At 38.6% G+C, this 27,089-nt stretch overlaps 1 protein-coding gene across 1 annotated transcript in view; it reads left to right on the top strand.

The window, feature by feature from the left end:
- The window catches only part of LOC129065493 (transmembrane protease serine 11A-like), a 48,930-nt gene that overhangs the window by 5,776 nt on the left and 16,065 nt on the right, over positions 1–27,089 (top strand). The window contains exons 3-5 of the mRNA XM_054566735.1: positions 2,101–2,219; positions 21,188–21,255; positions 23,218–23,378. Coding sequence (XP_054422710.1) covers positions 2,101–2,219; positions 21,188–21,255; positions 23,218–23,378 — 348 coding nt within the window. The remainder of the gene's footprint in view (positions 1–2,100; positions 2,220–21,187; positions 21,256–23,217; positions 23,379–27,089) is intronic.

The following is a 27,089-nucleotide window of genomic DNA, read 5'->3' as shown; positions in this document are numbered from 1 at the left end:
TCCAGGCTACTACCTTGAATGGTCTTATCTGTTGTCACCTCCCTTTTTGGGAAACGCCCTGTCTGGTTTCAGGAACTGTAACCCCACAGACTGGTGGGAGGGCCCCAAGGCTGGAAATAATCCAGGAGGCCTTGGAGAAACAGGCCCCTGAGGAGACACAACCTGTCCCACCTGGCAGGGGTATAGCCCCTGCCTCTCTGCTTTGCCCTGTGACGGTCAGTGATCCATGAAGGGTGAGTTGTCTCATGCAGAGATAACAACCTAAAACAGTTATTGGCCGGTACGGGCAGCAGACAAGAAATTGGGGGACATGGAGAAAGGGCAAAAAGGCCCACTCCCCTCGGCTAGGCTTGGACATGGCCGGAGTCCTCATTCTATCCAAAAGAAGTTTTCTTGTGTCTTGGCAGCTTCCTCCCCCTGCCTGGCTCAGGCTCGAAACAATACCAGAGTCAGTCCTTAAGCCAGATCTGGTGGTTCCCAGGGCAATCAGGTCTAAAAGTAAATTCTTTAAAGTGTGCTTTGTTCTTCCCAGAGAAGCTCTAGCCAGCTCACACTGGGAAGGAAATTTACATTATTCACAGACCCTAATCCTATACCCTTAGGCACTCTGGTGTTTACTGTGCTCTCCTGTTTAGTCCTCTCTATTGTTTACTAGTCTCCTCTCAGGACCCTTGTAAATCCGTGTGCTCCAATCATTTGTTTTCTTCAAAACATCACCCATTCTCTGTGAACATTAACATACTGATATAATGAGATAATGTATGCATTCCTGTTACCTAGCCCCACTGATAACCCTTTCAATAAAGGCCTTTGAACAAAGGGACTCTGGGCCTTCTCCACTAGAGGGATGTGCCACGGCCCCTCTCCTGGCAAACATAGAAGTGTTTGCAAGGACTCATGTTTACTCCCCCATCTGTGACACAGCTGGGACTGGCTCTGCAGGATTCAGAGTCCCCTGTCCCATCTCAGCTGGCCCCGGGCTGTAACCCTCAGGTCCTGGGGAATGGCGCTCCCCTCAATGCGCTCCATCCCCCATGTTACACTTCCTCAGACCCAATGAGGAAGTGAAGACTTTATAAAGAGATTTAAAGACTTAAGAACACAGTGCTGGGCCCCAGAATCAACCCCACCCACCTACAATTTACACCAATATCAAAAGATTCTTAGGTCAGTTAATTCAATTGCACAAAAGCTCCTTTACTATGAGTAAAAGGATCAATAACAATATGGATTGTATCGATAAGTATAAGGGACCACAAAACCATGACATATCCAGGGAAGTCCCACTTAGAGAGAGACCATCCTGAGGTCCCCGTTTCCTCCCTAGGTCCAGAGCTGGGAAACCCTCATGCGTGTCCTCCCCAAGCCAGGGTCCCCCAGAGAAGGGTTGCTTAGTGGTCACTCTGTTTTCAACCTCTAACTCTTAGATAGCTTTCTTGCTCACCCTGTCCACCACCCACAAGCTTTACTCCTAAGATTACCAAGTTCCTCAGGAGTTTCCACTGTTCTGTTTTCTTTCCTTTCTGATTAATTCATCCATTTCACACTGTTCTCACTTTCAACCTGTTTTTTCACTGCCTTTTTTTTTTTCAGGTATTTCTTAGTATGCCTGGCTCTCACATTACAAATCAAAAGTTATAAGGATGTGCCTTTACTTCTACTTCCAGTAGAGTATAAGATGGTACACATTTCACTCAGCGAGGAGCAATGTGGTAACAAAACATTCCAGAGCTAGAGCCAAGCTGTCTGGGCTTAAAACCTGAGTAGGTCACTTACCACTTCTGTGTCATAGAACAAGTTACATACCGCCTCTGAGCCTCACTTCTCATCAGTGAAATGGAGATGATTATAATCTTAGAGAGCTGGAGTGAGAAATTAATACTGTGCCCAGAACAGGGCTTGGCACACAGTAGGCATTCAACAAATATAAACTGTTGTTATTAATATAAAACATGAATCATTATTTTTACTATACTTTTCATGAAACTAAATTAGAAAGAATCTCAGCAATATATTCAGGACCATATTAGCCTCATTATAGTTGGCTCCTGAATTCTATGCCAAAACCACTTAATTTCCTGCTTTTCCTTTTCATCACAGGCCCAAGAACAGAGTATTATCATGGAACCTTTAAAATTTTAGACCTACGAGTCAACAGTGATTCTGGACAAAATGGCAAATACCAACTTAAGGACTTAAAAGAGATGAGTGAAAACTTGGTAAGTCAGATAAAATTCTTTCTATCATAGAATAATGCAGATAGAAGGGATTTTGTGGATAATTTCCCTCAAATATTTTTCAAAACATGATTTTTAGACTACCTGCATCAGAATCATGTTGCAGATACCTAGGTCCCACTCCGAAACCACTGTATCAGTGTCTGATGTCAAGGGGAGGCAAGGACAGGGGAGCAAGGTAATCGCCATGTCTAAGAAATGGGTGACTCTTATAAACTACTCTTTGTAACTAAACCACTTCATTTAAAGGTGAGAGAACTGAGGCCAAAGTATCCCATCCCATTGTTCTACTCCTTCCACCACAATACTACCCAAATGAAAAAGCTTACCCATACCTGAAGTAGTTATTTGTAGGGCCACATGCTTTTTCTTTTCCACATTTTAAATTTTTAAATGTATGAGGAAAGATGATCATAATGTTCATTTTATCTTACAAACATAGTAATAAAGTTAAAATACCCAGACCTGTTGTATAATATTTAAATGAAATGCTAACAGTCATTTTTAAAACTAAAGTAATGGAATGTTCCCAAAAGGGAAGAAAGAGTAAATAGGCTATATAATAATTCTGTTCAGGATACCTGTGAACACTCATTTAGATACGAAGCTCAAGTTAACTTCCCTGACTTTATCCTCATAACACACTCCCATTCATCTCCCTCTGCAGGCAACCATTCTGTATTTCATGTGTAGTCTTTTGATTGTATTCATTTTTGCAAAAAAATAAATTTTTTTCTTTTATGTGCACATGTTTTAACTTACTCTTTGTGTTATAAATTGCTTGTCCTAGTCAGTTTTGGCTGCTGTCTCAAAGTATCATAGGCTGAGCGGCTTATAAACAACAGAAATTTCTCTCTCATAGTTCTAGAGGCTGGAAGTCTAAAACCAGGGTACCAGCATGGTCAAGCTCTGATGAGGGCCTTCTTTTAGGTCTGACTGCAGACCTCGAGGCACACTTGCACATGGTGGACACTCTTGAAGTCTCTTTCATAGGGCACCAATCCTATTTATGACCTATCATTTCCCAAAGGCCCCACCTCCAAAACTCTTTACACTGGGGGGGTTAGGATTTTAACGTATGAGTTTGGAGGGTAAAGAAATATTCAGTCTATTGTATCACTTTTTGTATCACATTTTTTCAGTCATATTTATTAAGATCTCTCTATGTTGTTACATGTGCATATAATTAATTGCTGATAAGAGCTACATGATGATCCATAGTGAATATCTACCATGTTTTATCTCCTGCTTATTATCCCAAGAAATGCTGCACTAAACAGCCTCCTATTTATCCCCTTATGAACCCATGCAAGCTCCTCTGGAAGCAGATTTACTGGGTCATTAGGTGTGCATACTCTTAACTTGACAAATCGGTGCTGGTTTGCTCTTTGGAATGGCTGACTCAGTGCGCATTCCCATCTGCAGGTACAGGGGTCCCTACATCCCTACATCTTTGCTGACACCTGGTATTAGTTGGCTTTCCTATTTCTACCAACCATTAAGTTGTGTTTTATTTGAGATTTAATTTGCATTTTTCTAATTACTAATGGGTTTGTACATTATATATACTTGTGAGACTTTAGGGCCTTCATTTCTATAAATTGCCTGTACCTACCCTTGGCCTGTCTTTCTCTTAAGGTTGTTTTATTAATATTGCTTTGCAGGAGTTCCTTATGTTGCAATGTGAGCAGTTTGTTGGTTATGGGCATTGTGCTTATCCATTCTGTCTGCTATTAATTTCAGCCGTGTTGTCCCTCATGAAACAGAGATTCATAATTTTGAAATCATCATATTACCGATTTTCTTTGCCTTATGGTTGTATTTTTAAGTTTTTTTTTAAAAGAAATCATTCCCTCTTTCTAAGTCTATATTAAAATAGTCTACTATATTTTCTTCTATTAGCTTTATAATTTGACCTTTTACATTAGGTCTTTAATGTATCTGGAGTCCAACTTTGAGTGTGATGTTAGCTGGAGATCCAGGTGTTACTCTCCATATAGTGAACCAGTTTTCCCAATTTTACTAAACAACCTGTTTTCCCAACCAATATATGGTATAATTATTCAGCTCTTCACATTTCTTGGCATCTGCATCGTGCAGGAAAGGAAATATGGCCTGTCCTTTCAAACTGCTCCCAATCTCTCTGGAGAAATGAGAATAATGCATATGAAATAGAATAGCGTGACATGACATAATTAAGGGTTAAGTTATATGTTGAGGAAATAAGTACTGAAGGACTTCAAAGAAAAAGAAAGATTAACTAGGGTTCCCATGGTCAGGGATGGCTTTGTATTATTTTAGCCCTACTTGAATAGACAGGTGTCCCTTTCCCTCCACTCCCCACTAAGTTACCCTCAGAAGAACTACAGGAAGGGTCATGCCTCATCTTGAGCCACTCCTGTTTACTGTTGCTAAATTCTAATGAATAAAGCCAGATTCTTCTTTCTGCTCTCTATGGGTGCTAATTAGACAGCCAAGAAAAACTGGTTGCAGGTCCTGTTCTTCCTCATAATTTGGGATTTACTGATGTGAATGCACATGGAGATGTAAAAGGAAAATTAGTTCATGCTCAGATACTGCTAAAACTCATCACAATTCCCTGAGATAATGGCACGGATATATCATTTTTCATATCATTCTTGCAGTAGACTCTAGTAACCAGATACCAGCAATTTGTGACACTCCCAAATAGGTCACTTTCATTATTATTATTAGTTTGGGCAGGGTTACTGACAGATGGAGTAGTACTTCATTTGGAAAAATATATTTAAGAAATAGTTTTAAGTTATAGTGTCATTACAAATATGAAAGTTACAAATGTGTAACACTATGACAATAGCAACAGCTAACATATTGAATGCTAAGCATACTAAGCATCTTATGTGTTATTTTAGTTAATCCTTAAAAACAGTGTTACAAGGTAGATACAATTATTATCAGAGTTTTATAGATGAGAAAACCAAGATACAGGAAAGTTAATGTACTCAAGATCATAGAACTAGTAAATGATATAGCTAGGACTTGAGATTACAAGTTCTTAATAAACTCTCATCCGTAAGAAACATCTATGTGATTTTACTTGCCATTTACCATCCTATAACATACCAGAAATCAAATAATTATTCCTGATACATTAGTTTCTTTCTATTATACTGTTAACATGGGCTAGTGGTCATCATCTGCATGAAGAAAGGCAACAGCTGGAAATTTTCTTATTGGGGTTGTCTCCCCTCCAAAAAACACTACTTCTGCACCCAAAGCAGTGAAATTTTATGTTCTTTATATCTAGGAACACCAAGAATGGGGCCAGAAATGATCCTTAAAGTATCCTTCAGTCTATGTGTATAAAGATGAAATGACAACAACACTTAGAAAATGATGTAAGGAGGTGAATGTAGTTTGGAACACTCTCCAAATGAATTAGAACGCAACAGTGAGGTTTGGCTCAGATGAATACTGAAGCAGGAAGTTCTGCTGAGAAAAAGCAACTGGGTCAAGATAAACCTACACTTAGCAAAGGTGTTACACAATTTAAAGTCTGGAATTGGATAAGGTAAGAAAAGGAAAAGATGCCTAATGCTTGGTGAAGAGCTGCAGCCCTATACCTAGAAAAAGCAGATTGGATTTACAAGCTTTGAGAAAAAAATAAGCAGATGATATCAAGAACCTTTATATTCAGAGCTTAGAAAAAGTGGATATAGAGAATGGCTGAGCTCTTATTTGAGACCTCAGACTTACTTTTATTTTGTAATAAAAAATTAGGCATGATGAAAAGAGGAAGTTGTATAATATTATCTCTACTTTCATAATCTTTAATGTAAATCCTGAAAGAAAAAGCTAGTTGTTACATATTTCATGATAAATCTTCAATATAACACTGCAAAGGAGACATTATCATTCACATTTTACAGATAAGAGAACTAAGCTTCTGAGGGGAAAGTCCACAGCTAGAAAATGATAGAGAGATTTGAAGTCATATGGGTAACTTGAACATACTCTCTTTCCACTGAATTGTTCTGCTAGTCAAGAAGGAACTCAGCTAAGATAGAAAACTCAGTTCTATATCAATTCTTCTTGTGATTTAAATCTATAAAGATTATAAATCTCATATGCTACTAGATTACTTTTATTTAAGCAACACATTGTGTTTACTTATTATATAAAGATGTCTTTATCCCTACTTTCTTTACTGCCCTGTATCAGTTTTTATTCAGCTTTGTTGAGATACAATTGACATATAACATTGTATAAGATTAGAGTGTAAAACATATTGATTTGGTACATTTATATATTGTAAGATGATTAATACCATAACAGTATTAATTTTTCCAATCCATGAGCATCAGATATCTTTCAGGTGTTTCAGTTTTTTTATACTTACTATTTTATTTATTTATTTTGCCTTTCCTTCTTCTTTTCAAATTTTATTTTAAAATCATGTTTATTCTACTATAGTTGTCTCAATTTTTCCCTCTCTGTCCTCCTCCACCCATCCCACCCTGCCCCCGCTTTCACAGTCCATTCCCACTCTGTTGTCCCTGTCCATGGGTCATTCATACATGTTCTTTATTTAGTTCCTTCTCTTTCTTTCCACCATTGTCCTCTTTCCCCATCCCTTCTGGTCACTTTCAGTCTGCTCCATGTTTCCTTGCCTGTGGTTTATTTTGTTCATTCATTTATTTTGTTGAACAGATTCCACTTATAAGTGAGATCATATGGTATTTGTCTTTCACCGACTGGCTTATTTCACTTAGCATAATGTTCTCCAGTTCTATCCATGTTTCCAAGGTAGGAATTTTTTTTCTTTTTTTTTAAAAGGCAGATTGATTTTATTTCTTTGTTTTTTTAAATGTCGAGATCCATTATACAATATTAAAAAATTTAAATCTATTATAAAGTCTCAGCTCATGACACCTGCACAGAAATAATCAAGTAGATAAATGACATAAAATGAGCATTCTAGAAACAAATGTATATATCTTTCTACCAAAGTACTATATGATTAAATTGATATTTTAAATCAATGGGTAAAATAAGGCTTATTCAACATATAAAGTGCATGGATCACTATTACTTGAAATAAAACAAATATAGAGCCCTATTTCACACATTATACGATAAATATTCAGGTGAGTTAAATAAATATATAAAATCTAAGGAGTTTTAGGAGAAAATACAAAATAATATTTTTCTTACTTTGAAGTAAAATCTTCAAACCCAGAAGATATAAAGTAAAATATTGACAATATGACTATATTAAACATTTAAGACTATACAGTAATATCATGTACACAAATTTAAAGGAAAATTAATAGAATAGGAAGTATTTGCAACACATCTATGAAAGGGTTAATTGTAGTTTTTTTTTAAGAAAAAAAATTCTACAAACGTCATCAAAAAGTGGGTAAAGAATACTGAAAAATCCTTAAAGCTTTTCTAAAATAATAGAAATAGGCAAGAAATATACAAAAACAGGTTTAGTTTCAGCAAATAATAAACAATTAAAATAATACATCATTGTCACAATCAGATTAATAAGTATTAAAAATATTGATAATATCAAGTACTGGTGACTTTGAAAGGAATTGGGTATTGATAGACTCTTTTTCTTCATCTTCTTATAGCAGTCCCTTTAGCATATTTTGCCATGCTGGTTTGGTGGAGGTGTATTCTTTTAGCCTTCTTTTGTCTGAGAAGTTCCTTATTTTGCCTTCCATTTTAATTGCAAGGCTTGCTGGGTAGAGCAGTCTTGGTCACAGACCTTTGTTTTTCATTCCTTGGAATATTTCTTGCCATTCCTTTCTGGCTTGCAGTGCTTCTGTTGAGAAGTCAGCTGCTAGCCATATCAAGGCTCCCTTATATGTTACTAACTTTTTCTCCCTTGCTGTCCTTAGGATTCTCTGCTTGTCTTTGATATTTGCCAGTTTCATTATGATGTGTCTTAGAGTAGCCTCATTGGGACCCTCTATGCTTCCTGGACTTGTGTGGCTTTTTCTCTCCTCAAATGAGGGAAGTTTTCCATCATTACTTTTCCAAAGAGGTTCTCTATCCCTTGCTCCTCTTCTTCTGGTATCCCTATTATGAGGATATTATTACATTTCAGGTTGTCCTGCATTTTCCTAAAAGCCTCTTCATTCCTTTTGAGTCTTTCTTCATTTTCTTGCTGTTTCTGGGAGCTTTATTGCACCTTATCCTCCAGCTTGCTGATTCGATTCTTTGCTTCATCTAGCCTGCATTTGATTCCTTCTACTGTGTTCTTCATTTCCTGTTGTCTCTTATTGATAGTTTCTATGTCCTTTTCCATGCTGATATAGTTTGCAGTAAGTTCCTCATAGTTTCCCTGTAGTTTTTTGTAATTCTCTCTGAGCTCACCGAGCTCATTGACCTTCCTTAGAACCATTGTTTGGAACTCAATATCTGATCGTTTACTTGCCCCTATTTCATTGAGTTCTCTTTCTGGGGATTCCTCCTTTCCCTTTGACTGAGAGGTGTTTCTTTGTCTTCCCATTATTTGTGAGACTCATCTTTTTTGCTTCTGCTTCTTAAATTGATCTGTCTTTATTTCCTGACTTTGTAGTGAGAACTTCTATGGTAGGAGACCGCTGGTTTTCTTTCTTTCTGGATCTGCCTCTGATGATGTCAGATGTTGACCCTGTCTGACCTTAGGCTGTCTGTTCGAGACTTCCAGGAATCTACTGCCTGTGGTTGTCTCCTCTAGCTGTTAATCTAATCACTCTGCACTCAGCAGGCCAGCTTAGGGACACTACAGGGTGAGGCAGAGTCCCTCCTAGGGGTGGGGTTATTGGGTCCTCTCATGCTGCTGTCACTCAGGGGTGTGGTCTGCCTGAGCCAGATTGCTGCTGCTGTATGAGGGAGGATTCATCACTGGTATCCCTCTGGCTACTCTCTCCGTTTCCGCCCCAAAGCCTCCATCTCCATTCTCTCCTCAAGTGTTTCTAGACCACTCTGTGCCCTCTTTAGCCACGGTTTGCCTATCTGTGGCTGCCACTCTATACTCAGCCATCAGTTTTTAGCACTACTGGGCCCAAGCAGAGCCTCCAGGTGGCCGGGGTTATTGGGTCCTCTCCCACTGCTGCTCAGGGGAGTGGTCTGCCTGAGCCAGATGGCTGCTGCCTCATGGGGGAGGAGTCAGCACGAGGATCCTGCTGGGTAGTCTCTCAATTCTCTCCCCAAAGCCTCCTTCCCCAGTCTCTCCTCAGGCATCTCAAGCCCACTCTTCCCCCACCTTCGCCAGAGACGAGGGTAAGTGGCTGCAAACAAAAATTTATGTGTTGGTCTTGTAAACGGCTTTTTGAATCTCCAGCCACCCATCTGTCAGAGAGCAACCCTGCTGCTTTTCACAGCTGGCTGTTATCTGTGTACTTTTTGGGCTCTGGTGCTGTAGGCTGGAGACCCCCACTTATGGTTGTCAGGGGAATTCAACTGGTTGTTTCAAAATCCTTCTGCTGCCGCCACCCATGGGTGCCCCACCTGCCTTCTTGAGTCTCTACTGCATCCTTACCAGTTAGGTTGTGCTAACACTGATTTTTCTGTCTGTCCAAGGTTAAAAGGCTCCTCTCTCACTATTGTTCAGTTGTTTGTTCCAGGTGATTTCTCCACAATTTAGTGGTAATTCCAGGTTGGTCCTGGGAGGAGGTCAGCGTGACTTCCACTCATTCCTCCACCATCTTGATTTTCCTCATATGTGTTAGTTTTCTTCAATTTCCTTCACCAAAGTCTTACAGTCTTCAGTGTAGAAATCTTTCACCTTCTTGGTTGAATTTATTCCTAGGTAGCTCATTATTTTTGATGTTATTGTAAATGGTATGTTTTATTTATTTCTCTTTCAGGTATTTTGTTGCTAGTGTATAGAATGCAACTGATTTCTGTATATTGATTTGGTGTCTTGCAACCGTACTGAATTCATTGATTAGTTCTAACAGTTTTTGGGTGGAGTCTATAGGATTTTCTATATACAAGATCATATTTCTGCAAAGAAAGGCAATTTCACTTCTTTCTTTCTGATTTAAATGACTTTTATTTCTTTTTTTATGTTATACTATGTTGAATAGTAGTGGTTTGAGTGGGTGCCCTTTTTGTTTTATTTCTGATCTTAGAGGGAAAGCTTTCAACCTTTCACTGTTGAGTATGGTGTAAACTGTGGGTTTGCTACATATGGCTTTCCTTATGTTGAGGTACATTCATTCTATATGCAATTTGTCGAGAGTTTTTATTGTGGAAGATGTTATATTTTGTCAAATACTTTTTCAGTATATATTGACATGATCATATGATTTTTATCTTCCATTCCATTAATGTGTGTATCACATTTATTAATTTGCATATGTTGAATCTTTTTTGTATCACAGGGATAAATCCCACTTCAATGCGGTCTATGAACCTTTTAATGTGCTGTTGAATTTAGTTTACTGATATTTTTGTTGATAATTTTTGCATCTGTATTCAGCAAGGATACTGCTCTGTAGTTTTCTCTTAGTGTCCTTCTCTGTCTTTGGTATTAGAGTAATTCTTGCCTTTTAAAATGAATTTGGGGCTGTTACTTCCTCTTCAATTTTTGGTAAGCACTTGAGAAGGATAGGTATTAATTTCATCTCTAAATATCTGATAGATTCACCATTGAAACCATCTGGCCGTGGGCTTTTCTGTGTTGGAAGGTTTTTAATTACTTAGTCTATCTCCTTATTATTGATCTTTCAGATTTTTCTGTTTCTTCATGATTCAGTCTTAGTAGGTTGTATATTTCCAGGAATTTATCTATTTCTTCAGGATTATCCAATTTGTTGGTATATATTTGTTTTTCTTTTGTTGTTGTTGTTTTTTTTTTGTTTTCAACTCTACATTTTATTATTATTTTTTAATTTACTTATTTTTTCAAATACATTTGTCTCTGCCTACCCCCCACAACTTTCCCCTGCCCCCCTCCCTCTCTCCCTCCCTCAATCCTTCCCCACTTTGGGTTTGTCCATAAGTTCTTGCTATATGTTCCTTGACTTGCCCCTTCCCTTCCTTTTCCCTGCTCACCCCTCCTTCTTTCCCTCTTGTCTCTATTGGTTTCTTTTCTTTCTTTCTTTTTTTTTTTCAGTGTTGCTGGTCTTATTTTCCTTGCATCTTTGTATTGTTGGTTAGGTTCCACTTATAGGCGAGATCATATGGTATTTGTCTTTTGCCCCCTGGCTTATTTCACTTAGCATAATGCTCTTGAGTTCCATCCATGCTGTCGTGAAGTGTAGTAGTTCTTTTTTTCTTTCTGCTGTATAGTATTCCATTGCGTAAATGTACCATAGTTTTTTGATACAATCATCTACTGATGGACATTTAGGTTGCTTCCAATACTTGGATATTGTAAATTGTGCTGCTATGAACATTGGGGTGCATAGGTTCTTTTCAATTGGCATTTTGGGATTCTTAGGGTATAGTCCCAGCAGAGAAATCACTGGATCAAAAGGCAGTTCCATTTTCAGCTTTTTGAGGAAATTCCACACTGCTTTCCACAATGGCTGCACCAGTCTGCATTCCAACCAACAGTGTACTAGCGTTCCCTTTTCTCCACATCCTCGCCAGCACCTGTTGTTTGTTGATCTGTTTATGATGGCCATTCTGACCACTGTGATGTGGTATGTCATTGTGGTTTTGATTTGCATTTCTCTGATGGCTAGTGACACCAAGCATCCTTTCAAATGTCTCTGGGCCCTCTGAATCTCTTCCTTGGAAAAGCATCTGCTCAGGTCCTTTGCTCATTTTTTGATTGGATCATTTGTCTTCTTGGATGGAGTCGAGTGAGTTCTTTATAAATTTTGGAGATTAAACCTCTATCTGATGTATCATTAGCAAATATATTTTCCCATACAGTTGGCTCCCTTTTCATTTTGCTAATGTTTTCTTTAGCCATGCAGAAGCTTCTTAGTTTGATGAGGCCCACTTATTTATTCTTTCCTTTATGTCCCCTGCTTTAGGAGACAGATCGGTGAAAAAATTGCTGCATGGGATATCTGGGAGTTTCCTGCCTATGTTCTCCTCTAGGACTTTGATGGTGTTGCTACTTACATTTAAGTCTTTTATCCATCTTGAGTTTATTTTTGTGTATGGTGTCAGCTGATGATCCAATTTCAATTTTTTGCATATAGCCGTCCAGCTCTCCCAGCACCATTTGTTGAAGAGGCTATTATTGCTCCATTTTATGCTTCTGCCCCCTTTGTCAAATATTAGATGCCCATAGAGACCTGGGCTTATTTCTGGGCTTTCTATTCTGTTCCACTTGTCTATGGGTCTGTTCTTGTGCCAGTACCAGATTGTTTTGAGTATAGTGGTTTTGTAGTAGAGTTTGATGTCCGGTATTGTGATCCCTCCTACTTTGTGTGTCTTTCTCAAAATTGCTGCGGCTATTCGGGGTCGTTTATGGTTCCATATAAATTTTTGAAATGTCTGTTCTATTTCTGTGAAATATGTCATTGGTATCTTAATAGGGATTGCGTTGAATCTATAAATTGCTTTGGGTAGTATGGACATTTTGATGATGTTAATTCTTCCAATCATTGAGCACTGTATATGCTTCCATTTGTTTGTGTCTTCCTTAATTCCTTTCCTCAACGTTGTATAGTTTTCTGTGTACAGGTCTTTTACGTCTTTGGTTAAATTGATGCCTAGGTACTTTATTTTTCTTCTGCTATATCGAATGGTATTTTTTTTCTGATTTCTTCTTCTTCTATTGCATTGCTGGTGTACAAAAATGCCTTTGATTTCTGAATGTTGACTTTGTATCCTGCTGTTTTGCCAAATTCACTTATGAGGTTGAGGAGTTTTTTGGTAGAGTCTACAGGGTTCTCTATGTACACTATCATGTCATCTGCAAACAATGATAGCTTTACTTCCTCCTTTCCTATTTGGATGCCTTTATCTCTTTCTCTTGTCTGACCGCTGTGGCTAGGACTTCCAATACGATGTTGAAAAGAAGCGGTGAGAGCGGGCATCCTTGTCGTGTTCCCGATCTTAGTGGGAAAGCTTTCAGTTTTTGCCTGTTGAGTATGATATTGGCTGTAGGTTTTTCATATATGGCCTTTATTACGTTGAGGAATGCCCCATTTATTCCCATTTTGCTGAGTGTTTTGATCATAAACGGGTGCTGTACCTTATCGAATGCTTTTTCTGCATCTATCGAGATGATCATGTGGTTTTTGTCTTTTCTTTTATTTATGTAATGTATCACGTTTACTGATTTGTGTATATCGAACCATCCCTGCATGCGTGGGATGAATCCCACTTGATTGTGGTGGATAATCTTTTGAATGTATTGCTGGATGCAGTTTGCCAATATTTTGTGGAGGATTTTAGCATCTATGTTCATCAGCGAAATGGGCCTGTAGTTTTCTTTCTTTGTAGGGTCTTTATCTGGTTTTGGGATCAGGGTGATGCTGGCCACATACAAAGAGTCTGGGAGTCTTCCCTCCTCTTGGATTTTTTGGAATAGTCTGAGAAGGACTGGGGTTAGCGCTTCCTTAAATGTTTTGTAAAATTCTCCTGTGAAACCATCCAGCCCAGGGCTTTTGTGTGCCGGGAGTTTCTTGATGACTGCTTCAATTTCCCCAGCTGTTATCGGTCTGTTCAAGCTTTCTGCTTCTTCCTTCTTCAGTGTTGGAAGATTATACTTTTCTAGAAATTTGTCCATTTCATCGAGGTTTTCAAATTTCTTGGCATATAGTTGTTCATAATAGTTTCTTACAATCCTTTGTATTTCTGTGGTATCAGTTGTTATTTTTCCCCTTTCATTTCTGGAATCATTTATTTGGGTCCTCTCCCTTTTTTTCTTGATGAGTCTGCTTAAAGGCTTGTCAATTTTGTTTATCTTTTCAAAGAACCAGTTCTTGGATTGGGTGATCCTTTGAATTGTTCTTTTTGTCTCTATGTCATTCAGTTCTGCTCTGATCTTGATTATTTCCTTCCTTCTACTTGCTCTGGGATTTATTTGTTGTTGTGTCTCCAGTTCTTGAAGTTGTAGTGTTAGGTCTTTTATTTGAAATGTTTCTATCTTTTTTAGGTAGGCCTGTATTGCTATGAACTTCCCTATCAGGACTGCCTTTGCTGTGTCCCATAGGTTTTGGACTGTTGTCTGTTCATTTTCATTTGTTTCCAGAAACTTTTTTATTTCTTCTCTTATCTCATTATTGACCCATTCATTGTTTACTAGTGTATTGTTCAGTCTCCATGAGTTTGAAGGTTTTTTAGGTTTCTCTTTGAGGTTGATTTCCAGTTTCAATCCCTTGTGGTCCAAGAAAAAGTTCGGTATTATTTCAATTTTCCTGAATTTGCTGAGGCTTGCTTTGTGTCCTATCATGTGGTCTATCTTTGAAAAAGTTCCATGCGCATTTGAAAAGAATGTGTATTTTGTGTCTTTGGGATGTAACATTCTATATATGTCAGTTAAGTCCATTTGATTCAGTGTGTCATTCAGGTCCACAATATCCCTGTTGATGTTTTGTTTGGAAGATCTGTCCATTTTTGACAGTGGGGTGTTAAAACCCCTACTATCAGTATGTTGTTTTTTATATCTTTTTTGAAGTTGTCCAATATTTTCCTTATATATTTGGGTGCTCCTATGTTGGGTGCATATAAATTTACAATGTTTAAGTCTTCATGATGGATTCTTCCTTTAAGTATTATAAAGTGTCCCTCTGGGACTCTTTTTATGGCCTTTGTTTTGAAATTTATTTTGTCTGATATAAGTATTGCTACCCCTGCTTTCTTCTCTTGCTCATTTACTTTCAATCTGTGTAGGTCTTTTGTTCTGAGGTGGGTCTCTTGCAGGCAACATATGTGTGGGTCATGTTTTCTTATCCATTCAGCTATCCTATGTCTTTTGATTGGGACATTTAGTCTATTTACATTGAGAATTATTTTGATAGAAACTTATTCATTTTTTCTCTTTGTACCTGTGTTTTTCTCTTTCTCACTCTTTTTCTTCATCTTCTTAAACCAGTCCCTTTAGCATATCTTGTAGTGCTGGTTTGGTGGAGACGTATTCTTTTAGCCTTCTTTTGTCTGGGAAACTCCGTATTTCCCCTTCTATTTTAATTGAGAGCCTTGCTGGGTAGAGCAGCCTTGGTTGTAGGCCTTTGCTTTTCATTACTTTGAATATTTCTTGCCATTCCTTTCTGGCTTGCAGTGTTTCTGTTGAGAATCAGCTGCTAGCCATATCAGGGCTCCTTTGTAAGTTACTACCTGTTTCTCACTTGCTGCCTTTATGATTCTCTCTTTGTCTTTGACATTTGCCATTTTAATGATGATGTGTCTTGGAGTGGGCCTCATTGAATTTCTCTTGAATGAGGCCCTCAGTGCTTCCTGGACCCATGAGACGTTCTCTCCTCAAATTGGGGAAGTTTTCCATGATTACTTTTTCAAAGAGGTTCTCTATCCCTTGCTCCTCTTCTTCTCCTTCTGGTATCCCTATTATGAGGATATTATTGCATTTCAGGTTGTCCTGAATTTCCCTAAATGCCTCTTCATTCTTTTTGAGTCTTTTTTCCATTTTTTGTTCTTTCTGCGAGCTTTTTTCTACCTTATCAATCAGCTCGCCAATTCAAACCTCAGCTTCATCCAGCCTGCTTTTGATTCCTTCTACTGTGTTCTTCAATTCAGAAATTGTATTCTTCATATCCTCTTGTGTCTTCTTGATAGTTTCTATGTCTTTTTCCATGTTGATATAGTTTGCCTTAAGAGCCTGATAGTTTCTCTGCAGTTTCTCATAGTTATCTTTGATCTGGCTGAGCTCATTGAGCTTCCTTACAGCAATTGTTTTGAATTCAATATCTGATAGTTCACTTGCCTCTATTTCATTTAGCTCTCTCTGTGGGGAGTCCTCCTTTCCCCTCATTTGGGGGTAACTTCTTTTTCTTCCCATTTTTGTGAGAGTCTATTCTTTCTTTTTCTTTTTTTCTTCTGCTTCAATTGATCCATCTAGATTTCCTGACTTTGTGGATTAAATTTCTATGATAGTAGGTGGGTCTTTTTATTTATTTGTTTTTTCTTTACTTTTCTTTCTGGATCTGCCTCTGATGGTGTCAGCTGTTGACCCTATCTGACCTTGGGCCATTTTTTTGAGCCTTCCAGGAATCTACTGTCTGTGTCTGACTCCTGTGATTGTCATTCTGGTCACTCTGTCCTCATCTGTCTGACTTAGGCACCACAGGGCAGAGCAGTGCCTCCTGATGACAGGACTGTCATCCTCTTATAGGCTGCTGTCACTCAGGGGAGTAGTCCGCCTGAGCGAGATGTGGATTGTGGACTGGGGAAGAATCAGCACTGGGACTCCCCAACACCTCTGTCTCCAGTCTCTCCTCGAGGGTCTCTGGGCAGCTCTGTGACCTCTTTGGCCAGGGATCCACTATTTCCAGGGACCGTTTTTTATCACAGGCCCAACGGCTAGTACACCCACTTCTGCCTCTTTGGGGGCACGTCCTGCCCAGGCAAAATGGAGACTATGGAATGGGGAGGGAGTCAGGACTCCCCGGTTCCTCCTCCTGTTCTTTCCCCAACGCCTCCGTCTCCAGTCTCTCCTCAAGGGTCTCTATGCAGCTGTGTGTCCCCTTTGGCCAGGGATCCTCTATTTCTTTCAGCCAGTCTGCACTTAACCCCCAGCTCACACGTGCACAAGCTGTGTGCAGAGCATGCAAAAGACAGGTTTATTAATTCCCTTATGCCTGAACAAAATGGTAGTTGCAGAGTGGGAGGTGAGTTATGACCGGGGCTACGCTGGCCACCATCTCTGTTCTCTTCACAAAGTTTTCCTCACCAATCTTTCCTCAGGCACCAGCCCACTCTGCTGCTGCCTCTACCCAGGGAACAAGTAAGGTGGCTGCCACCGCAAATTTTTGCTTTGGCCCTTTAAAAGTCTCTTTGCATCCCCAGCCACCTGTCTCTGGCAGAGAGCACCCTTAAGCTTTTTGGGGTTGCGTTTTGTCTGTGCGTTTTCCTGGTTTCAGCTGCTATAGTCTAGAGGTCCCTGCTTATGGTTCAGACCCTGTTCTTCTCAGGGGGATCCAAATGGCTGTTTCAATGTCCCACTGGTGCTGGCGCCCGATGGCGCCCAGCCCACCCTCTCGAGCCTCCACCGCACTTCTCACTCGTTCGGATGTGTGAAAGTTGATTCCACTGTCTGTCTGCAGCTCCAAGGCTCCTCTCCCTCTATCATTCCATTGTTTTCCAGGTGATTTCTCCACTACTTAGCCACAATTCTAGTTTGGTCTTGGGAGGAGGTCAGCGTGACTCCCTTTCACTCCTCTGCCATCTTTTCTCCTGAATAATGTTGCTCACTTTGTGATCCCCTGGGTTCCAGCAAAGGACAGTCAGGGTGGACTACAAACACCTGGGGAGAGACTGGGGGTGGTGGCCTCGGGCAGAAAACTAAGAGAGCAGCCACCAGAATCCCAGTGCAGACTCATCCCCCATACCTCAGGAGCCATCTTCCAATTTGTAGAGTATGAAAAATTAATTCACTGTTCCTATCCCTAAAGCATTCGCCATTTAGTAGAGAAGATAACATATTTTCATAAGTAACTATATTAAGGAGTAGAAGGTGTGAGAGGGATAAGAAAAATTAAGACTGGGGAGAAAAGATTCCTCTGGGGTTTGAGGAATAATCCCAAAGGAAGTGTTAGCTGAACTAGACCTTGAAGGAGAGTTGTGCTTGAGAAAAGCAGAGCTGGCAGAGTGGGGAGGGTGCTGCAGACCGAAGGAAGAGCCTGAGAAGGGCAAGGCACAGCCACACCTGAAAGGTAGTGATAGGGCTGAAGCCGGGGGTGAGGGGGGTCGGGGCAGATGGCGCGGCCCTTGGAGTTCTGACTGTGTGAATGGAGGCTCAAAGGCAACTGTGCTCTGTTCTCTATTTCTACCATGAGTCCAGCCCTTGTAGCAAGGCAACATCCATGAAGCCTTATTTAGGGCCAAAGGTGTATTTTTAAAAGCCTCTTTTATATATTCTTTGTGTGGTTTCCTTATTACAATTAGGAGAAGACAACAGAATCTGAAATATTTTTCATGGCGTATTTTGGTTCCTTTAGTTCCCGGGGGCTCATCCAGTGTGATGGTGGAAGAAACTGCTTTTACGGCCCATTGGCCAGTCTTCAGTGGCCAGTTTTCAGTGGCTTAACTATCTGAAGTTTGCATTCTCAGCCCTGAAACTCGCTGTATGTGAGTACAAAGACGGCTGTAAGATTACTTAATTGGGAGCATCTGACAGGGTAAGGCATGCTGCATGTGTAGACAGAATGAGTGAGGTTGGGTGAGGTCTGTTTGAGTTGACGGCCTCTCCCTAACTCTTTCATTAAACACCCAACTAACCTCCAATTGCCCTCTTAGAACTTAATCTCAGTGCAATTACCAACATTTCAAAATCATCAGACCTAAGGAGATACTACCCTGAGAGGCAGTCTTTGTTCCACGTTAGGAGACTAACGTGGAACAAAGTTGGAGACTCCAACTACAAAACTCTACAAATACCTCAGATGGGGAGCAGATAGATTTAGAAATCACTAACTCTAATAGGTTGTATCAATAATAAATTTATAATAAGCGAGCACACAGCTTTAAAAAGAAATGTGTCCTCCAAAATTCCTGGGACTTTAGAATTCCAAAATGTTGGCAGAGTGTTAATGATGAGGTAGGCCTGGCCTTAACCTACCAAGGAAACATGATTTCACGGTCTCTAGAAAGCTAGTTCATACATAAATGCCAGTCAGCAATAAAGTTTAGCTCGTGTTTACTCTGATTTTCCCCATTGTAAATTTCTTCAGTGTAAGAACGCTCCTAGCCCATCTTCTCCCTAGCATTTCTCAAAATGTTTTCCTCACACTACTCGATCACCTGAAAATCCTGGGTTGGACCCTAGGCCTAATCAATGAGGCAGGGTCCTGAAGTTTGAGTTAGAAAGAAAAAACTTCTTTATTTCTATGATTACTGAAGTTGCTTCTGCCTGGATTCTTCTTATGTTATTATTTCAGTTCCTATTTTCTCAGACAGTTGAATCATTCAAAGATGGAACTGATGCTGGATTTAGATACTCTTCTCAGTAGGCATGCTGCCGTATGAGTGATATCATCCAGGGTCAAAAACTTACTCCAATCCCTTTGCCAAATTGCAAATGGCCAAGGGATCAATTGGGGTTGGAATTTCAGAAGATAATTATAAATCAAACTTTTTAAAATACCCAACTGCTATTAACTTTTCTTCTTTTTAATACTTGTGACTTTTACCCTGTTTTTTTTTTTTTTTTTTTTTTTTTTTTTTTGCCTTTGCTTTTCTTTTGGATTTCCCCACAAATGTGAGTAATAGGACTGGCTGTGGGTGACAAGAAGAGTGATATAACGATATCACTGCTGTGAAAATGTATCTTACAAAACAACTTTGTTTCTAACATATAAACCCCACACTTCCTCAGCCTCTTTAAACTTTTCTTAAATACAAATAAAATTATATTTTGGATCCTGGAAATTTTTCTATTTTCCAAGTACAGCTATTTCCAAATGCATATCTTTACAACTTTTATACTTTATCTTTTAAAGTCAACCAGCTACTTATTCTATAACTTACTATCATGTGTTCTATAAAATAAATTGAAGTAAAATGTACATCACATTTAACAGGGAGGCTGTGTGTTTGATAAGAAGATGGACCTACAAACAAAAATCCTAAGTTTAAGTCCCAGTTTATTATCCATGTGATGTCAGAGAAATTCATATAATGTCTCTGAGCCCTAGTTTCCTATTCAAATAAATTAAGAATGAAAATAATTTGTGGTTCATAGAGTTATTGTAGGGATTAAAGGACATCATTAATATTTTTGTTCTTGAACATTTATGAATGCTTGACAATGTTAAGGAAGTTATGAGTTCCTTGATCCCTGAAACAGCCTTCCATTTATTTTTATCTTTTATGGTTTTCAAAATGAGAGTTGGTTCTTATCCTTTCCATAAGCATGTAGGACTTGTGTTTTTGCATGTGTGGCTCATCTGCCATCAAATGTGAAATGCAGTGCTAGCATTCCAACGACACTGATGCCACCAAGTGGTCACTTTAGGATTCTACAAGTCAAAATCTAGGTGCAATACATCATGGCATAATACAATGACAGGCAATTAAAAATGTGTGTATAAACCAAAACAGTGGCTTTTCTTCTCTTTCCTAAAGTAACACAACTTTTATCTAACCTGCAATAATACCACCTTACTTTTTCTTCCTCCTTGATTTACCCTAGAGCCCACAATCAACAACTTAAAAGTTCTTGGTTCTTCCCTAAATCCCTAATCCCTCTCTCCTGTACATAGAGCCAAAGGCCTGCAAAGGAATCTGAGACTTTATGTGCCCAGATGGAGACTGGAAATCACCAGTAGTTTACTACCGTAATATAGCCAGTATTTTATATGTGTTTAATCTCTAAAACCCAAGGAACAGCATAAATATCTTTGTTTTACAGGGTAAGAAGTTAAAGCTCACATTGGCTCAGTGTGTGAGCAGCAGGATAGACTTCAAAGACAGGGGTGGGCTGAGGTTCTCTCTACCACCTCTCAAGGTGTCCTCCCTCTATGTCCCATTCTGCTCTGAGTTTTTCTGCTTTACCTGCTATATGGGGTGTAGGTATCTTCTACCCAAGATGCCTGCACCAGCACATTCAGAATCACCTGGTGAAATTCTTAAAATACAAATGCCGAGGTACCTCCCACACCAATTACAACTAAACCTCTGGAAGACAAACTCTAGCATCTGTAAACTAAAAAAAAAGTCTACAAATGATTTGGTTACACTGTGAGTATAGAGAACCACTGGTTTAAATAATGGTATTACTCAGGTTAAAACTTTTTTTTACCGCTCTAACATTTAATCAGGGGTATCTTCTTATTATAAAATATATTATTAACAGAGTTTCTCTCTTGTTGTAATAACAGGTGGATGAGACATTTATAGATTCGTCCTTGAATGAGCATTATATCAAGAATCGAGTAGTCAGACTAACGTATGTATGTTTGGGCAAAGGTGGAGCCGCAGCCTAGGGACAAATGCAAAGGGGACAGGGACCCTCATTTATTGTGTGCCTCTATGAGCTAGACTCTTGGATAGCGTCATTCATAAATATCATCTCTACAACATTCTCAAGACATAGCATTGACCACCACTTTGTAAGGAGAAAACTAAAACTTGGCGAAGTAAAGTGATATGTTCGAAGTTCCCCAAGTGACAGTTTCCCCAAATGACAGAATGAGGATTCAAACCCTATGAACTGATTGCAAGGCCTGGAACTATGAGAATCTGTGGTCTTGGGAAAACCCAGTAGCATGTCACTGCAGGCACAAAGTTGTATTTTTCTGACAAATACATCATTTCAAAAATATTAAGACTACAAAATTGACTGCCATATGGGATAATAAGATTTACCTGTAACAAAGCCCCAGTGTCAGGAGGCATACCTAAACAAAAAAGATGTTTCTGTTTTAATATTTTTTCTGTTTGTTGTGGTTGAGGGGGAAACTTACATCAGTTGCACAAATTGCTCAGAGGTTTCAATTTTGTTATTTGGAAAGCACATAGCAAAACATATACGTAATAGGTGCAAACCTATAGGCCTGTATGAGTCATCTTCTTAAAGAAAATGAATATATCCAGACAGATGTATTTGAAGGAAGTAATCACTTTTCTCACCAATTGGCTAATGCCTATTAACAGAGTAACTCCAAGTTCCTTCCACCTTCACTGAGTAACTAGAACCTCCAGAAAATTTTTATAGCATAAATGGAGTCAATTCCATAACATCTAGGAGATTAAAAGCACATATTTGCTGAAACGATCTACATTTCATGACCTCTATTTTCGAATTCTGATTCACCATAACATTCTAGCAACATCACCATAATCTTATGAACTCCTTTGAATTTGTAATCATCATCAATGAATTTTTGTGTGAGTCCAGAGAAATGCCACCTTACAGCCAAAGTCTTCCCTGTGATAAAATAGAGAAAATTACTTGGTCATATGTTTGCCAATTTGACATAAAATTCTGATTATTTATTTATATTTTCATATTCCAGAGTCTAAATGGACAATATATAAAAATGCCCCAGAATTGCTATGAGTTCCGTTTTAGAGTCAAAGTATTCCAGAAAATAGGCCATTCATATTTTTTAGAGCTTGAATCTCATTAAGTATTCAAAGACATGGCAGATCAAAACACACATTCTAATTTTTTAAAAACATTTAATTGTTTTGTTTTCCTACTTTAAGAGTACATAAAAATTCTGTCCCACACGTGGATGGACTTGAATCTATATATTTTTTAAAAGTTCAAGAAATTGGACATGTTTAATCTGGAGAAGACTCAGGGACCAAAATATCACTCTCTTCAAATATCTTATGTGGAAAGGGATTAATGTTTCATATATACCTTACCTAATAGACCTAAGCTTAATGAATGGAAGAGATAAGGAGATATATTTCTACTAAAACTGAACTGTCTTAAAATCAGAGCTGACCACAGAGAAATAAGCTTCTTTAGGGAAGTAAACTTTCCATTATTTTAATTACCGAGCTGGGGTTAGAGGACCACCTGTCCTAGAAGTTGTGGAGGTAATTTGAGTATGAGATACAAGAGTGACTGGTCAGAGAGGTCACTAAAGTTTCTTCCAATTCTCAGAGTTTGTGATCTCAATGATAAATTTTTGATGCCTGACTCTTAGTGAACTGCTATGACAGCCTTGAAATCAATGGGGAAAATACACTCAAAATGTAATGAAAACTTGAAGAGGGAACATATGAAATGGCCTTGGGTCAGAGAGTGACATATGAGAGAATGTCAGTGTGAGAGGATTAGCACTTGACATTTTCAGCAATCGAGGCATAATTCAGGAGAAGAAAAAACAGGAAACAATGTAAGTTGATACCAGATGTATTCTTGAAATAATCGTCTTTCTCTTGGGTCTCATAGTCCAGAGGAAGACGGTGTGAAAGCAGATGTCATTATGGTGTTCCAGTTCCCCTCTGCTGAGCAAAGGGCAGTAAGGAAGAAGAAAATCCATAGCATCTTAAACCAGAAGATAAGGAACACAAGAACCTTGCCTATAAATGCCTCATCAGTCCAAGTTAATGGTGAGTAGGTACCTTTCTATGTGATGTGAGATTCTCTATTAAGTTCATTTTACGTCTAATCTTCGATTCACATGCCATATTTCTGACAAATAATAGCTAGAATGTAGATAAAAAATTCAAGTTAAAAGAGTAAAATTTCAGAGTTTTATTATTCTATGATGAAAGCAGGTCTGAGGTTAGTTGTCAAGTGGTTTTTCCTATAGTAATGACTGGTGCTTTTACCATTAACAGAGTAAATCTGACCTAGCCACTGCCTCCATGACTAAGTGAAAAATCTAAGCATTTAGAAAAAACAAAACAAAACAAAACAACTGCTTTTCTGGGCAGGATCTTCTCAAAACATAAACTCGTGTTTTGCCTTTTAAAAATATGGATAATTTCTGTATTATGTCATGACTGTTCAGGGCTGGACAGGTTCATGGGATTTGTGCATACAGAAGAATATTCACAGAGCCGTTGGGATGTCTGACATGCCTTTATTCGAGGAAGCCACGCAGGCCACAAGCCCATGTCTATGTCTGCACCCACACTAAAAAGCCCCTACCTTCTTTAGTACTAGAAGGAACAAATCCAGCTATAGGCCAAATGGTTAGGTAACACAGCATGAACTGTGCATACAAGCCCACTTCATGTTATGGGAACTGTTTATCGGACCCAGACTCAAAGCTGTGAGACACAGTCTCAAGGCTGTGAGAACACTGTTTTATCAGACCCCTTCCAGGTTGTGAGAAACTGCTTCCTTTAGTTACTCAGACACCTGGAAGAGGAAGCTGGACTGCCTCCAATTACCCTACATGTATATGGTGAAATTATAAACTTTTGTTTTCTTTCTTCCTATCAGCATTTGGAAAAGTAGTAAACTAATTTTGGATCCACTAAAGCCATTTTATAAGTAATAAGTAAAAATCACTAACCTAAAAAAATTATTATAATCATTATACTATTATCACCTCTTTAAAAAAGAGAATCAACTTTAATCAAGGCCCTTTCTATGCCCTTTACAGGCAGCATCTAATTTCTCAATTTCTATGAAGTAGGCAAATTCACTTTTATAGATGGGAAAGAGGGCTAAGAAACTTAAGGACTGTAATTATTAAAAAGAGGTAAGATTCAAATCTAGGTCTCTCATTTATTGAGAGTATTTAAAAGGCTCTGTGGTCAAACACATTTTAGAAATTCTATCTTAAGATTCATCTCTTGGAAATTCATTCCTATATTAGCATAGTAAAAACTTTGAGGAGTCCAGCTAGACAGAAACCTGTTTACGCTTGCACACTAAGCTGCTTCCATAAGCATCTCCTTCCAGTAGACAGGGGCAGGATTCCCTTACAAATTCCTATGGGCACCATACTTAGAGTCACAGAAGAGATACAAAGTGACTAATATCACATGTGAAACAGGATGCCCTGCCCTCATAAGGGTCTGGCTGACTCTTGAAGAGGAACCTGACCAGGAAATGAAAATCTGAGCAAATGGGATGGGCAGGAGTTTGCTGATGTGGTGAAGAGTCAGCTACTCAGGGAAAAAAGCTAGGGACCTCTCCCAACCTGGGAAGGAAGAACCTGTCAAGGGCTTAATCCACCTTCTTTGTTAGGTGGGAAAGCAAATGAATTGAGGTTATGAAATAGTGGTAATCATGATAAGTTACATGATGTGTTCTATTTAACTTCCAATAGCCAGTTAACTTGCCAGGAATTTAAAAGCCTGAGCTATCTGAAACCTGAAATAAGGCACGGAGTGGTCCTGGACTGTCCGGTCTTTTTGTTTCTTACGGGCTGAGTTTGTGAGCTGCAGTTTATTTTAATGACTGTAATAGATTAAAGGACAGGATGTGCTGATGAAGAACCTGATTTAAGAGTTACCTGACTAATTCTAATTCCAGTTCCACTGAGTAACTGCAGGACCACCCAAGTAATTGGGCCATACCCTTGGCTCCATTTTCTCCATCCTCTGATCTATAAAATTGTAATGATAATGTTTGTCCTTCCTGAAATCATAGAAATACCATGAATGTATAGAAAAAAACACCTATAATATGGAAGATACAGGCTATTACCACTTAGAAAACTAGTAAACAGTTCATATGCTTTGCAAATCTGAAAACATTTAATGTGAGTGATTGGTAGTATAGAAAAAGCTAGAACCTTGAAGGTTTCCAAATTTCTAAATGTAAAAATATTAGTGTTTACTAGCACTTAGGAAAGACCCGTTTAGTGGAAAACTCAATGAGAAACCTCAAGACAGTTCTTATAGGCAAAAAACATTGCTCTCTAGGAACACGGTTTTAGGGACTTTCTATTCCCCAGTGAATAGAAAACTGCTGCTCAAGATTTGGCCATAATTTGTCAAATATGCATTTTGTTATGGCAAATAACTGTGCGGTGTGGGTCCTTGATACAATGCCGTGTGTCAGAGCAAAACCAAAATCAACATCTTTGCATTGCAAGCGCCATGGCTGTGGAAGAACAGCTCACTACCTAAGTGCAGTGGGGTTGTTCTGGTTCCCATCATGTTACTTGTAGTGTAATAGCCCTAAACACTAACTACATTACTCCCAACTCAGAAATGTGCTAGAGAGTTACTTTCAAGATGAGGGTGTTATGTTTCCTCGCATTCCTAGGTGTGAAAAGTCAAAATATTGATCAAAATAAGAAACCTTCAATAGCTAGTTACTTGTGTATAGGTAGTTTGCTTCCAGGTGTGGTCATTCTCCCTAAAAATTCAACCCTTAAATACCAATTACACTTACAACCATTACACTTAACCTGGTATCACTCCTGGAAAGGGTATATTTGCATCTTGCTCAAACTAAGCTGAAGAAGTTTTAACTGAAGAATTCTAACTATTATACTATTCTCCATTCTAGTTCACTACTAATATAGAACATATTAGTTTTTTAAGTAGAACAAGAAATTTACTAAAAACTACATGTGACAGAAAACTGAATGCTTTCCATAGAGTAAGCATTGAGAATCTGTCCTGAGGAATTGATTTTTCACCATTGAATGATTTGGTCATGCTTTAAGGGTATTTTTGAATTCAGTATTTTCAAAACCCCTACCTTGCAAAGTTTATCATCACTAGTTTCCCATGTGGAATTTATAGAAAGTGAATAGGAAAAAAATATTCTTATTTTGCACAATGAGAAATTACATGCAGAGAACATGAGTCTAAGAAACATGCCACTGGTAGAAATCTGTAAAACAGTTTCTCTTCATTCTGCTCAGTAAGCAATTTTATCTTGAAAATTATCAGTTTTCGGCAATCTCCTACCAACTTGTTTATTTTTTTTAATTATATCTTATTGATTATGCTATTACAGTTGTCCCAATTTCCCCCTTTGCCCTCCTCCACACAGAACACCCTACTCACTCAGGCAATCTCCACACCCTTGTTCATGTTCACGGGTCATGCATATGAGTTCTTAACAACTCCATTTCCTATACTGTAGTTTACATCCCCATGGCTATTCTGTAACTACTTTTTTTATACTTCTTAACTCTTCACCTCTTCACCCATTCCCTAACACCTCCCTTCCATATGGCAACCATCGAAACTCTCTGTATCCATGATTCTGTCTCTGTTCTTTTTGTTTCTTAGTTTGTTTTTCAGATTGAATTGTTGATAGATATGTATTTATTACCATTTATTTTTCATAGTTTAGATCTTCTTTTCCTTAAATAAGTCCCTTTAACACTTCATATAATAATG

The sequence above is a fragment of the Pteronotus mesoamericanus genome, unplaced genomic scaffold, assembly GCF_021234165.1.
Source record: "Pteronotus mesoamericanus isolate MK-2021 breed Mesoamerican mustached bat unplaced genomic scaffold, CSHL_Meso_final contig_180, whole genome shotgun sequence".
In the NCBI taxonomy this organism is placed as follows: Eukaryota; Metazoa; Chordata; class Mammalia; order Chiroptera; family Mormoopidae; genus Pteronotus; species Pteronotus mesoamericanus.
The sequence above is the reverse complement of the archived record's forward strand: the minus strand, read 5'-3'. Positions and strand labels throughout refer to the sequence as shown.